This window comes from Salvelinus namaycush, chromosome 5 (assembly GCF_016432855.1).
Source record: "Salvelinus namaycush isolate Seneca chromosome 5, SaNama_1.0, whole genome shotgun sequence".
In the NCBI taxonomy this organism is placed as follows: domain Eukaryota; kingdom Metazoa; phylum Chordata; class Actinopteri; order Salmoniformes; family Salmonidae; genus Salvelinus; species Salvelinus namaycush.
The window spans coordinates 8,617,581-8,632,818 of record NC_052311.1 but is presented as its reverse complement, the minus strand read 5'-3'; the positions used below and the strand labels follow the sequence as shown (position 1 = coordinate 8,632,818).

At 45.7% G+C, this 15,238-nt stretch overlaps 1 protein-coding gene across 1 annotated transcript in view; it reads right to left on the bottom strand.

Moving 5' to 3' along the window:
* Positions 1 to 2,007: 2,007 nt before the first annotated feature.
* The window catches only part of gria1a (glutamate receptor, ionotropic, AMPA 1a), a 141,292-nt gene continuing 128,061 nt past the window's right edge, over positions 2,008 to 15,238 (bottom strand). The window contains 3 exon segments of the mRNA XM_038992898.1: positions 2,008 to 2,211; positions 4,418 to 4,552; positions 10,171 to 10,285. Of these exon segments, the coding sequence (XP_038848826.1) occupies positions 2,008 to 2,211; positions 4,418 to 4,552; positions 10,171 to 10,285 (454 nt within the window).

Here is a 15,238-nt window from a genome sequence, read left to right as displayed (position 1 = left end):
TGTTCAGTGGTATGGTTGGTTCAGTGGTATGGTGGGTTCAGTGGTATGGTGGGTTCAGTGGTATGGTGGGTTCAGTGGTATGGTGGGTTCAGTGGTATGGTGGGTTTAGTGGTATGGTGGGTTCCGTGGTATGGTGGGTTCAGTGGTATGGTGGGTTTAGTGGTATGGTGGGTTTAGTGGTATGGTGTGTTTAGTGGTATGGTGTGTTCAGTGGTATGGTGGGTTCAGTGGCATGGTGGGTTCAGTGGTATGGTGGGTTCAGTGATATGGTGTTGTCACGTGGTATGGTGTGTTCAGTGGTATGGTGGGTTTAGTGGTATGGTGGGTTCAGTGGTATGGTGTGTTCAGTGGTATGGTGGGTTCAGTGGTATGGTGGGTTTAGTGGTATGGTGGGTTCAGTGGTATGGTGGGTTCCGTGGTATGGTGGGTTCAGTGGTATGGTGGGTTTAGTGGTATGGTGGGTTCAGTGGTATGGTGGGTTCCGTGGTATGGTGGGTTCAGTGGTATGGTGGGTTTAGTGGTATGGTGTGTTCAGTGAGGTGTAGCAGCAAAGCATGTGTGTTGAGGAGAACACAACACAGCTAGTTAAGCATCAATTTAAACATCTTTCACCTGTGCGATCAGGACAAATTAAATCAAAACCATTTCAGGGATCAATCTCTGTAGGAATGACTGTCAGCAGATGGTTCAGGGAGGCAAGGAATGACTGAGCTCTGTGCATGATTATTAATGTCTGTATTATAATACTGCATTGGTGCTTGAAATGCTTGTGTTCCTGTTCATGATGCCTTTCCAACATAGCGTGTGTAACTGTGTCCAAAAACACACAAGAGAGAAACCAGAGACACACACATATTAAATCATCTTAATAGTCAATCAGTGTTATTATCATTATTGTCTTTTAACTGTGCAAAGACAAAAACAAATCCCATTTTGTGATCCGTCTTCACTAAGTAAATGGTCAGAGAGAGTAGGTAGCGAACTGAGATATTACAGACAGACAGACAGACAGACAGACAGACTGACAGTAGTCAATAGAACGGCCACAGCTCAGGGCAGGGCAGGGCAGAGAAGGTCAGCCCAGGGTAGAGAAAGTCAGCCCAGGCCAGGGCATAGAAAGTTATCTCAGGGCAGGGCAGAAAAAGTCAGGTCAGAGAAGGTCAGGTCAGGTCAGGGCAGGGAAGAGAAAGTCAGCCCAAGGCAGGGCAGAGAAAGTAATCTCAGGGCAGGTCAGCTCAGGGCAGGGCAGGGCAGGGCAGAGTAGGTCAACCCAGGGCAGAGAAGGTTAGCTCGGGGCAGGGCAGAGAAGGGCAGGGCAGAGTAGGTTAACCCAGGGCAGAGAAGGTTAACTCGGGGCAGGGCAGAGAGAGTCAGCCCAGGGCAGGGCAGAGAAAGTAATCTCAGGGCAGGTCAGCTCAGGGCAGGGCAGGGCAGGGCAGAGTAGGTCAACCCAGGGCAGAGAAGGTTAGCTCGGGGCAGGGCAGAGAAGGGCAGGGCAGAGTAGGTTAACCCAGGGCAGAGAAGGTTAACTCGGGGCAGGGCAGAGAGAGTCAGCCCAGGGCAGGGCAGAGAAAGTCAGGGCAGGGCAGAGAAAGTCAGCCCAAGGCAGGGCAGAGAAGGTCAGCTCAGGGCAGGTCGGGCGGCCTTTATGGGATAGTTCTCTTTTTTTACACAGAAATATACACCTTGTTTCAAAAAATCTGAATAAAAGAAAAAAAACATCTCGGCCCAACAATGGCTCCTTTTTGTAGCAACATGTTCCTCATCTTCTTTTGTTTTCATTTTTATACTCCATCTACATGTTTCCCCTGTTCGGAATGAGTGATTTCAGAATGCATTTGGCAGCAGTATTGAAGTCTGTCTCGGACACACATCACGCAGCCACCACATAAACAACGTGTCAGAAAGACGGCCATGTTCATAAGGTCAATGTCACCATTAATGTGGCCATCTTTGTAAGGTCAATGAGTCAGTCTCCTGCTCAGCCCCTTGTGCCAGGTCATCTGATTACATGCCGGAGGCGCTGAGCCCCATGCTGGCGTTGTGGCTCATGCAGGGGAGAGTCTGGACTGTTTTAGGGAAGTCGTGAGTTAGGATGCGTCCGTTCTCTCCTCCTCCTGCTCCTCCTATTCCTCCTCCTCCCCCGTTCCCGTTCCCGTTCCCGTTCCCACTCATTCTGGTGGAGCAGTGCATGGCATCGTTGATGTTCTGCTGCAGATAACAGAGAGAGAGAAGAGGGGAACAGAGTTGGACACCAAGACAAGATGACATTCACATGCATACATCCTGTCTATGGGCTCCCAGTAATACTGGTCATCTAATCAGAGGTTAGCCCTACCAGGTAAATAGTGTACGTATCTCCTGGGGATTTAGACTCTAACAAAGACAAGAGGATAGGCTGGTGTAATATAACAATAATATAATAACATATTACAATATCATAGTATTATAATACAGTAGAATAATATTGTATTATATTGTGTGTCTTGTAATTCGCTGACGTTTCAACAGCCCTCCATTTGAACCCCTTATATTTGATTTGTCTACAGGAATACTGGAATATATTAACAATATTAGTTGTGTGAATGAATGTGTAACTGGATACAGGCATATATGAATAGGATAGAAACAATTATGTCTCCATTATGATGGTAAGTGGTTGGCAGAAAATGGATACGTTCCAAATGGCATCCTATTCTCTATAGAGTGCACCCTATTCTCTATAGTGTGCACCCTATGGGCTCTGGTCAAAAGTAGAACACTATGTAGAGTATAGGGTGCCATTTGGGACTCAGAGTGTTATCTTTTATGGTCTTCATCTAGCTACTGACTGTTACTGGCGCGGAGCAGTAAACCACTCTGATAGCCGACACGCATCACACTCCCAACTTGGAAGGAGGAGGAGGCAGCTGAACTCTCTCTCTCTTTGGCCTTATTGCTCTGAGCTACAGTCTGATACTACACAAGCCAATGGGGCTGAGAGTGGAGCTAATGGTGTGAGTGTGTGTGTGTGTGTGTGTAACTCCTGAGTATGTGTGTGTGTGTGTGTGTGTGTGTGTGTGTGTGTGTGTGTGTGTGTGTGTGTGACTCCTGAGTATGTGTGTGTGTGTGTGTGTGTGTGTGTGTGTGTGTGTGTGTGTGTGTGTGTGTGTGTGTGTGTGTGTGTGTGTGTGTGTGTGTAACTCCTGAGTATGTGTGTGTGTGTGTGTGTGTGTGTGTGTAACTCCTGTGTGTGTGTAACTCCTGAGTATGTGTGTAACTCCTGAGTATGTGTGTGTGTGTGTGTGTGTGTGTGTGTGTGTGTGTGTGTGTGTGTGTGTGTGTGTGGGTGTGTGGTCGCTAGCTCCTCACTGTCCTCCGTCTATAAATTATTTAATTCCAGTGAAACCTGAGCGTGTGGGAAGAATTAGGCTACAATGCTGCACTACTATAATTGGTTGGTTCTCAAAAGCTGTGTGTGTGTGTGTGTGTGTGTGTGTGTGTGTGTGTGTGTGTGTGTGTGTGTGTGTGTGTGTGTGTGTGTGTGTGTGTGCGTGCGTGCGTGCGTGCGTGCGTGCGTGCGTGCGTGCGTGCGTGCGTGCGTGCGTGCGTGCGTGCGTGCGTGCGTGCGTGCGTGCGTGCGTGCGTGCGTGCGTGCGTGCGTGCGTGCGTGCGTGCGTGCGTGCGTGCGTGCGTGCGTGCGTGCGTGCGTGCGTGCGTGCGTGCGTGCGTGCGTGCGTGCGTGCGTGCGTGCGTGCGGGCTTCTAGAGCTGCTTCCAGGTTGTAATAATATAACTAGTGTCAGTCAACCTATTGTTCATTACCACATATCAGCCTTTAGTTGTAAGCCTGAGTTATCTGTCCAAACAGCTGATTTGACAGAGAGGCATATCGTAGAATCTATCATCTCTGTTTTTATCATCTCTGTTACAGCAGTTTAGCCTCATAGTGGGTGGCAACATATATAGGATGCTACTACAATGGACCTGCACTACAACATATAGAGTCAGCAGAGGAGGGAGGTAAAGAGAGAAAGATTAGGGACAGAGACAGGTCGAGCGAAAGAGACAGACAGAGGTAAAAGGGTAAAGAGGGAGGTACAGAGGTAGAGACTTTGTGTTGCGGTTGAGAAGCCGTGAGGTGCTACAGGTGGGTCTACTGTGATCACACGGTTAGATGGCTGGAGGGAGGGGTGAGGAAGAGGAGGAGGAAGAAGAGGCAGATGATATCAACATCATCATCAATCATCATCGTCATGGTATCACAGTTTCCTACCCGTGTCCTCTGTTCTCTCTCTCTCCTATATCTTAACAGTGTTGTTGGAGTACAGGCCGTAGCTCTGCAGCTCTGTGTAAGGAGCGGTAGCGCCCCCTGTGTCTAAGGCTGAGCACTGAAAGGTCTGAGCGGGGGATGCGGCGGCGGCTCGCGCGGTGGACACCTTCATTCTCTGAGACTCGGTTCGTGACTTGTAGCAGAACTCCACCAACGCCACCAGCATGGCCAGGCCCAGTCCTCCAATCAGAATGTAGAACACTCCGGCCACGTTGCTCAGGCTCAACGCACTCGTCTTATCCTGGGGGGGCGGAGAGAGATGCGGTGAGGAGGAGTGAGGGGAGGGGACATACATACATTACATACACACTGACACCATAGATACAAACACCTTATATACAAACACCATAGTAGAAATCATGGACAAACACAGAAACACATACTAAAGGCATACTTTGCATACAAAAAAAAACACACAAAAGCAGCATGCACATAGAGATAATCAAATACACACACACACACACACACACACACACACACACACACACACACACACACACACACACACACACACACACACACACACACACACACACACACACACACACACACACACACACACACACACACACACACACACACACGGAAAGACACACACACACACACAGAAAGACACATGTCAGGACTCCCAGAAAACACATAACAGTTCTGCCCTGCTTAGTTAACTAACCCAAACAAAATACAGGTAGACAACATAATACTCACTGAATAACACATGCAACTTCATACTACTGATATTACACACTGGCTTCATTAAGAAGCTATTTAAAATACTTAAACTAACTATTTTTTAAAACTAACTTGACATAGTAAATAGCCCACTCACTCTGCACTCAGACACACACCTCGTACTTGAATAGCTAGTCTAACTTTATATACATTTCCTTTCTTCATTTCTGACGGGGTTTGGATCAAGTGTGTTTTTCAATACAATAAAACTTGAGTCAAATCCTCATAAGATCCATGCATTCATGCAGCATTAATTTAACAGGCAGAGAGTCTAAATTCACTTTAACCCACATATTGTGGGATGGCCCGTTATCATGTTGATCTACAGTATATATCCATCTAGAACATTAAAGTATATTTATTCTCTATTTCTAACAGATAAACTCTGGTTATCATTCTGGGGTTGTGGGTTGAGGAGGGTTGAGGTCATTGCTTCATTCTCAGCGGTGAGAAACCATGCAGGTCAAGACAATCGGATCATTATCAAACTCCCTGATTTAGGGTTTAGGGTTATGTTGGGTGTATGGGGTTGCTAGCCTCGCAAGCTTAATCAATTATGTCTGCTTGCAGGATCTGGCAGGCTCACGAGGCTCAGGGGTTGCAAGGCTGAATAGTATCTGTAGCTTTCATATGTTTTTTGGGGTGGGGTGTACCTCTCACACTGGAGAGGATAGAGCCAGACCAGGCAGGCTGGTGTGGAGAGGACGTTTTGGGGTGTTTCAGGGCCGGGTCATGTTAGGAGACAGGTGTCAGGGGTTAAAAGTGGTCTGAGCCTTTCACAGGGTCCGTCTGTCAAATCGAAATCCCACACTCTCTCTCTCTCTCTCTCTCTCTCTCTCTCTCTCTCTCTCTCTCTCTCTCTCTCGCTCTCTCTCTCTCTCTCTCTCTCTCTCTCCACACTGACATGCAGGCTGCACCCAAAATGGCATCCTAAGTGCACTGTATAAATAATTAGCTTGCCATTTCAAACAAAACTCAGTCCCATCGTGGTTTATGTAGATTCTAGGTCCTTGGGGGTCTGTTCTTTGTTTTCTTCTCTGCCTCTGCTTTCAGAGACCACTCTGCTGACAACAGCTATGTGTTCTCTGCCTCTCTGCTTTCAGAGACCACTCTGTTGACAACAGCTATGTGATCTCTGCCTGTCTGCTTTCAGAGACCACTCTGTTGACAACAGCTATGTGATCTCTGCCTGTCTGCTTTCAGAGACCACTCTGCTGACAACAGCTATGTGATCTCTGCCTGTCTGCTTTCAGAGACCACTCTGCTGACAACAGCTATGTGATCTCTGCCTGTCTGCTTTCAGAGACCACTCTGTTGACAACAGCTATGTGATCTCTGCCTGTCTGCTTTCAGAGACCACTCTGTTGACAACAGCTATGTGTTCTCTGCCTCTGCTTTCAGAGACCACTCTGCTGACAACAGCTATGTGTTCTCTGCCTGTCTGCTTTCAGAGACCACTCTGCTGACAACAGCTATGTGATCTCTGCCTGTCTGCTTTCAGAGACCACTCTGTTGACAACAGCTATGTGATCTCTGCCTGTCTGCTTTCAGAGACCATTCTGTTGACAACAGCTATGTGATATTTCTCTGTATGTTTCTATTCCCTTGGGTTTATATTGACTAAATCAGCAGAGTGCACTGTACGATGATGTATGATGTAGCACTGCCTCTCTTACATGAGGGATGCCTGTTATTTCCCTCCTGTATTACCTTGGCTATATCAACACGATCACCATCATACATTAGCTTTACATCACTGCAAAACAACCTCACAGATGAGTCGAGGGAAATAAAAAGTGAATGTTATGCTCTCTTCAAAGAACACACATGCCTGCTTGTATTGCTTAGAGGTACTGCGTACAGTGGCGTGCGAAGGTATTCACCCCCCTTGGCATTTTTCCTATTTTGTTGCCTTACAACCTGGAATTCAAATGGATTTTTTGGGGGGTTGTATCATTTGATTTACACAACATACCTACAACTTTGAAGATGCAAAATATTTTTATTGTGAAACAAACAAGAAATAAGACAAAAAAAAATCTAACTTGAGCGTGCATAACTCTTCACCCCCCCAGAGTCAATACTTTGTGGAGTCACCTTTTGCAGCAATTACAGCTGCAAGTCTCTTGGGGTATGTCTCTGTAAGCTTGGCACATCTAGCCACAGGGATTTTTGCCCAATCTTCAAGGCAAATCTGCTCCAGCTCCTTCAAGTTGGATGTGTTCCGCTGATGTACAGCAATCTTTAAGTCATACCACAGATTCTCAATTGGATTGAGGTCTGGGCTTTGACTAGGCCATTCCAAGACATTTAAATGTTTCCCCTTAAACCACTCGAATGTTGCTTTAGCAGTATGCTTAGGGTTATTGTCCTGCTGGAAGGTGAACCTCTGACCTGGTCTCAAATCTCCGGAAGACTGAAACAGGTTTCCCTCAAGAATTTCCCTGTATTTAGCGTCATCCATCATTCCTTCAATTCTGACCAGTTTCCCAGTCCCTGCTGATGAAAAACATCCCCACAGCATGATGCTTCCACCACCATGCTTCACTGTGGGGATGGTGTTCTCGGGGTGATGAGAGGTGTTGGGTTTGCGTCAGACATAGCGTTTTCCTTGATGGCCAAAAACCTAAATTTTAGTCTCATCTGACCAGAGTACCTTCTTCCATATTTTTGGGAAGTATCCCAAATGCCTTTTGGCGAACACCAAATATGTTTGCTTATTTTTTTCTGCCCACTCTTCCGTAAAGCCCAGCTCTGTGGAGTGTACGGCTTAAAGTGGTCCTATGGACAGATACTCCAATCTCCGCTGTGGAGCTTTGCAGCTCCTTCAGGGTTATCGTTGGTCTCTTTGTTGCCTCTCTGATTAATGCCCTCCTTGCCTGGTCCGTGAGTTTTGGTGGGCAGCCCTCTCTTGGCAGGTTTGTTGTGGTGCCATATTTTTTCCATTTTTTAATAATGGATTTAATAGTGCTCCGTAGGATTTTCAAAGTTGGGGATTTTTTTTAATCACCTAACCCTGATCTGTACTTCTCCACAACTTTGTCCCTGACCTGTTTGGAGATCTCCTTGATCTTTATAGTGCCGCTTGCTTGGTGGTTCCCCTTGCTTAGTGGTGTTGCAGACTCTGGGGCCTTTCAGAACAGGTGTATATATACTGAGATCATGTGACAGATCATGTGACACTTAGATTGCACACAGGTGGACTTTATTTAACTAATTATGTGACTTGTGAAGGTAATTGGTTGCACCAGATCTTATTTAGGGGCTTCATAGCAAAGGGGGTGAATTACATATGCACACACCACTTTTCCTTTCATTTTCTTTTTTAGAATTTATATATATATTTTTTTCATTTCACTTCACCAATTTGGACTATTTTGTGTATGTCCATTACATGAAATCCAAATAAAAATCCATTTAAATTACAGGTTGAAAATGCAACAAAATAGGACAAACGCCAAGGGGGGTGAATACTTTTGCGAGGCACTGTATGTGGCTGATGTTCTGCAGCAAGGAGCAGGCAGCATATGTTCTTGGGTATCACAACATATGACCTCTAGCATATTTACACCGTCATTTGATTTAACGACCGTAAACCCCACTGTTTCACCTCAACCATCAAGGTTAGTAGTTAATTCACTCCTTGGCCTCATTAAGGAGAGAACATCAGTGTGGGGAGAGAGAGAGAACAGTGATTGGCTCCCAGAGAGAGAAAGAGAGAAATGGATTTTGAGTCCACCAATCTCAGTCACTATACTAATGAGAACCAGTGGCATGTCTAAGTAGTGAACTGAGAGAGAGAGAGCGATAGTTTGAGATATCAGGGCTGGTCTGGGAACAGACTTTACAGGGCTTCTGTAGTTTCAGACTGGTCTAGGATCAGGGATTCTGAGGAGGATGTGAGGAGTGTTTGGTGTATAAGGACAGTCTAGGATCAGGGGTTTTGACAAGGATGTGAGGAGTGTTTGGGGTTTAAGGACTGGTCTAGGATCAGAAGTTTTGAGGAGGATGTGAGGAGTGTTTGGTGTATAAGGACTGGTCTAGGATCAGGGGTTTTATGCAGGTGTGTTTGGGGGGTATAAGGACTGAGTTATAGTGTGTGACTGACCTTGCGTCCGGAGTCGTTGCTGCCACACTCTCCTTTATCGTACCACCATTTGTTCTTTAGTTTGTCTAAGACGGCCTGCTCATTGAGCTTCAACACGGCTAGGTTTACCGGGATCCTGCATGTACGCCACACCCAGGACAGGGCAGGACCATAACATAAATAACATAGCATAACATATGTTATCTTATGTCAGTCATTCAGAACATGTCCAATCATATAACACATCTACGCATCAAGGTTTACTGCAATTTAGCTGTGTCACTGGTTAGAAGTTGGAAACCTCACACACACGTTCACTCACAGGCAAATACATAAAGTAAACAGGAAGATCATTAGGAACATACATGTACATCAGAGTCAAAGTGATATGTGTTAATACTCCATCTCTCCCTACTGTACTGTAGTAGATGTGTATTACTGTATCACTTTGGGTAACCGGCACACCAGCTGTGAACCCTCTGTTACGGAACACAACACGTCAGAAAAGATTCTGATTGCAGATTCTATTCCCCTTTAAAAGCTGTAGCAGTGTCTAGTTAGTAGGAGGTGCTTGGGGACAGAGATACAAAACCCCCAATTCTGTTCTTTGTGTGTTTGAAGTCTTCAGTGTATCAGCTTGATAAGGATCCTACGCATGAATGCATGCTATCCTTTCTTAGTCATGAGAACAGGGCAAAATACAAACTGTGCCAATTCCAGACACCCTCCTCCCAGAAGGACTAGAGTAGGTTATCTTGGCTAGAGAGAGAGCATGATGTCACTCTGTAGTTTTAAGTTGGCCCCTACACACAGAGTTGACGCACTTGTTACCCTTTGTGTTGAAGTCGGGGCTATAGACCTATCCATGGCTAGGAAGAGATAAAATATCATGTGTCTCTCTTGTGTTTTAATCCCTCCCCCACCCTTCACCCACCATACAGAGTTGTCAGGAAGTGTTGCCATCCAGAGTGTCTGAGCAGCTTTGTGATTGGCCGGTTACCCCCCTGGTGGATCAGCGTGGTTGGTTGAAACAGGGTTCTGACCTTGGAGTCCCCGCCCCCGCTGCCACACTCGCCCTTGTCGTACCACCATTTGTTTTTCAGTTTGTCCAACAGGCCTTGCTCGTTCAGTTTTAACACGGCCAGGTTAACAGGGTTTCTTTAGAACGATAATAGATACAATCATAACTGGGTCAGTTTTCCTGGGTTAGGAAATAGTACTGTATATTATGGACAGGTATATAAATATGTATTTATAGACTGTACAGAGTGATTATGAAAATGTTGGAGCTATATTTTAATAATGATAACTGGGTTAGCATTTGAAAGAGTATATGGACAGGTAGGTAAGTCGTCTGTACAGTGGTTATGATTATGAATGTTGAATCGCTAGATTACACCACCTGCTTGGCTAAGCCTATGGCAATATATGGAGTGAATATACTATGGAGCAGGGTTGATCTTGAGTTTGGACATTCTAAATGCTTGATATACAGTATATTACTTATATATCTCAATGGACAGAAATGCTTGCTGGCCATACTTGAGTCAGGTTTAACCACATAGAGGACAGGACCTCTTAGAGGAGGGAGAGAGCAGATATCATGGAGAGATGCTTCAGATTTGGAAGTCTACCTGTCTGTCTGTAGATGCTCATGTCCTTTCAATGTTTCCACTATGGAAATGGAGAACTATCACTGTTCTATTCACTTCATACAAATTTGCTTAGTTGTCGAGTGTCAAAACTCAATGTAGAGTTTCTCTTACTCCTTCCTTAGCTGATAATTGACTCTAGCATAGAAAGAAGACCACCAACTAGCTCAGCGAACTCAACTACCACATCCATATCTGTAGCACCTCTCTCTCTCTCTCTCTCTCAAACCTCTGAATCCTTTCTCATCCCAGGTAGAGTCAGACATGGATGTTTATGTGTTCATGTAGAGTATATAATAATATACCCTGTTGGTGGGTTAGAGGTCGAGTAGATAACGCGGCAGAGTGTTTGGTGGTGGGTTAAAGGTTAGAGGTTGAGTAGATGAGGCGGCAGAGTGTTTGGTGGTGGGTTAGAGGTTAGAGGTCGAGTAGATGAGGCGGCAGAGTGCTTGGTGGTGGGATGGGGATAGAAGGCAGGAATGGGGTTAAAACATGAGTGGGTTTTCCCAACAGCCTTCGTAACTTAAGAAGTATGTTATAGTATTTCTAGAATCAAGCCACTTGTCAAACAGCTTGACGAATCGCTAGATTACACCACCTGCTTGGCTAAGCCTATGGCGCTATACGGAGGCAATATACTATGGAGCAGGGTTGATCTTGAGATTGGACATTCTAAATGCTTGATATACAGTATATTACTTATATATCTTGTCGAACAGCAAAGGGCTTCAGCTTCATTTTACAAATGTAATTTGTTAATCCATACCATAAAAGATGTAGACTACCATCAAATATAGATTGTATAATAGTTATTGTCTTATGCCTAGTGCAGCTGTGTTGGGGAGATAACATACCACTTGAGTTATCAAGGCTGTAGCAGACCCAACCGAGAACAGTACATTGTACAGAACACATCAGGGATGGAGCGAGGACAAGGTCAAAACACAACAGTAAACATCAGGGATGGAGCGAGGACAGGGTCAAAACACAACAGTAAACATCAGGGATGGAGCGAGGACAAGGTCAAAACACAACAGTAAACATCAGGGATGGAGCGAGGACAAGGTCAAAACACAACAGTAAACATCAGGGATGGAGCGAGGACAGGGTCAAAACACAACAGTAAACATCAGGGATGGAGCGAGGACAGGGTCAAAACACAACAGTAAACATCAGGGATGGAGCGAGGACAGGGTCAAAACACAACAGTAAACATCAGGGATGGAGCGAGGACAGGGTCAAAACACAACAGTAAACATCAGGGATGGAGCGAGGACAGGGTCAAAACACAACAGTAAACATCAGGGATGGAGCGAGGACAAGGTCAAAACACAACAGTAAACATCAGGGATGGAGCGAGGACAGGGTCAAAACACAACAGTAAACATCAGGGATGGAGCGAGGACAGGGTCAAAACACAACAGTAAACATCAGGGATGGAGCGAGGACAAGGTCAAAACACAACAGTAAACATCAGGGATGGAGCGAGGACAAGGTCAAAACACAACAGTAAACATCAGGGATGGAGCGAGGACAAGGTCAAAACACAACAGTAAACATCAGGGATGGAGCGAGGACAGGGTCAAAACACAACAGTAAACATCAGGGATGGAGCGAGGACAGGGTCAAAACACAACAGTAAACATCAGGGATGGAGCGAGGACAGGGTCAAAACACAACAGTAAACATCAGGGATGGAGCGAGGACAAGGTCAAAACACAACAATTCTTCAGGATAACAACAGTTGAGGTCCTGTCAAATGAAAAGCTGTTAATGTAGAAATGCTGAGAGATGAATTCAATCAAACTGGCATCGTATCTCATCTTGACTGTACTGAAGTAATAGTGCAGTGTACTGAAGTAATAGTGCAGTGTACTGAAGTAATAGTGCAGTGTACTGAAGTAATAGTGCAGTGTACTGAAGTAATAGTGCAGAAGAGTTTCAGACACCGTGAGAATATTCAGTAGACTCCCCTCACAGGTATATGCTTAAAGATTCCAAACGTTTCCTGTGAGAACAGAGATACTGTCACCAGGCAACACCTCTAAGGCACATTTGATTGAACAAAGCCCTCAGTAAACAAAAAAGGGGGTGATCACTAATTTCTGAATCGGAAAGAGAAGAAATACACATTTTATCATTTTCATGGCTTAATTTGCCCACATCTTGAGTGGCTGGCCAGAACAATGGCATCTCAATGAAGGAGACCATTCAGTCTGAAAATGTCTCAGACTCCCTTACAAAACATTATCTGAGTAATGATCTTCTCTGTCAATATCAGACATCTGTGAATACCACCGATCACTCTCAGTGTGTGTGTGTGTGTGAGTGAGTGAGTGAGTGAGTGAGTGAGTGAGTGAGTGAGTGAGTGAGTGAGTGAGTGAGTGAGTGAGTGAGTGAGAGAGAGAGAGAGAGAGAGAGAGAGAGAGAGAGAGAGAGAGAGAGAGAGACAGAGACAGAGACAGAGAGAGAAATTGATTGTGAGTAAGGACCTTCGCTTTGTGCAGGCATCCTACTGAGAAAGTCCACTAAATTACTATTCAATGACACTAAATAGGAGTCTTCTCTCCCCATAGGAGGCTTCTCATTAAAATAAATGCAATCTCTCCATAGGAGGCTTCTCATTAAAATAAATTGAGATGATTATGGTTGAATTCAAAGATCCATATGACACCTGCAAGATCTTTCTGGAACAGAATACATGTACGACATGGACTGTAGTCATGAGAGGTGAGGTTAGGCGGGTGTTGTCTGCTTTAGCTGTTATAAAACAATAATTCATAATAATACAAATAATACCCCCCCCCCAAAAAAACAACAGTTTTTCTCATCTTTTCACATCAAAGCCTGACAACATCAGTCTGAGAGAGAAGAGAGGAGAGGAGAACAAAGAGAGGAGAAGAGAGGAGAACAGGGGAGAGAGAAGAGATGAGAGAGGAGAAGAGAGGAGGGAGGAGAAGAGAGGAGAGGAGAGGAGAACAGGGGAGAGATGAGAGGAGAAGAGAGGAGGGAGGAGAAGAGAGGAGAAGAGAGGAGAACAGGGGAGAGAGAAGAGATGAGAGAGGAGAAGAGATGAGAGAGGAGAAGAGAGGAGGGAGGAGAAGAGAGGAGAGGAGAACAGGGGAGAGATGAGAGAGGAGAAGAGAGGAGAAGAGAGGAGGGAGGAGAAGAGAGGAGGGAGGAGAAGAGATGAGAGAGGAGAAGAGAGGAGGGAGGAGAAGAGAGGAGATGAGAACAGGGGAGAGATGAGAGAGGAGAAGAGAGGAGAAGAGAGGAGGGAGGAGAAGAGAGGAGAGGAGAACAGAGGAGAGAGAAGCGAGGAGAAGAGAGGAGAGAGGAGAAGAGAGGAGAAGAGAGGAGGGAGGAGAAGAGAGGAGAGGAGAGGAGAACAGGGGAGAGATGAGAGGAGAAGAGAGGAGAAGAGAGGAGGGAGGAGAAGAGAGGAGAAGAGAGGAGAACAGGGGAGAGAGAAGAGATGAGAGAGGAGAAGAGATGAGAGAGGAGAAGAGAGGAGGGAGGAGAAGAGAGGAGAGGAGAACAGGGGAGAGATGAGAGAGGAGAAGAGAGGAGAAGAGAGGAGGGAGGAGAAGAGAGGAGGGAGGAGAAGAGAAGAGGGAGGAGAAGAGAGGAGGGAGGAGAAGAGAGGAGATGAGAACAGGGGAGAGATGAGAGAGGAGAAGAGAGGAGAAGAGAGGAGGGAGGAGAAGAGAGGAGAGGAGAACAGAGGAGAGAGAAGCGAGGAGAAGAGAGGAGAGAGGAGAAGAGAGGAGAACAGGGGAGAGAGAAGAGATGAGAGAGGAGAAGAGAGGAGAAGAGAGAAGGGAGGAGAACAGAGGAGAGGAGAACAGAGAGAGAAGCGATGAGAGAGGAAAAGAGATGAGATAAGAGAACAGAAGAGAGAAGAGAAGAAAGGAGAGTTGAAGGGAGTAGAGGAGAGTAAAGGAGAGGAGAATAAGTGTTTCTGAAGGAGGGAGGAAAGAAAGGGGGGTCAGATTTCCACAGACCACTTCTGTAAGCACTCAGAGTCCGGTCAACCTGACCAAGCCCCCGATGTCGGGCTTAGCAAGGCTTTAGCTCGCACAGACATAGAGATATTGAGCTCTGCAGTAGTCATAGAGGTTACACAGAGATATTCAGCTCTGCAGTAGTCATAGAGGTTACACAGAGATATTGAGCTCTGCAGTAGTCATAGAGGTTACACAGAGATATTCAGCTCTGCAGTAGTCATAGAGGTTACACAGAGATATTCAGCTCTGCAGTAGTCATAGAGGTTACACAGAGATATTGAGCTCTGCAGTAGTCATAGAGGTTACACAGAGATATTCAGCTCTGCAGTAGTCATAGAGGTTACACAGAGATATTCAGCTCTGCAGTAGTCATAGAGGTTACACAGAGATATTCAGCTCTGCAGTAGTCATAGAGGTTACACAGAGATATTCAGCTCTGCAGTAGTCATAGA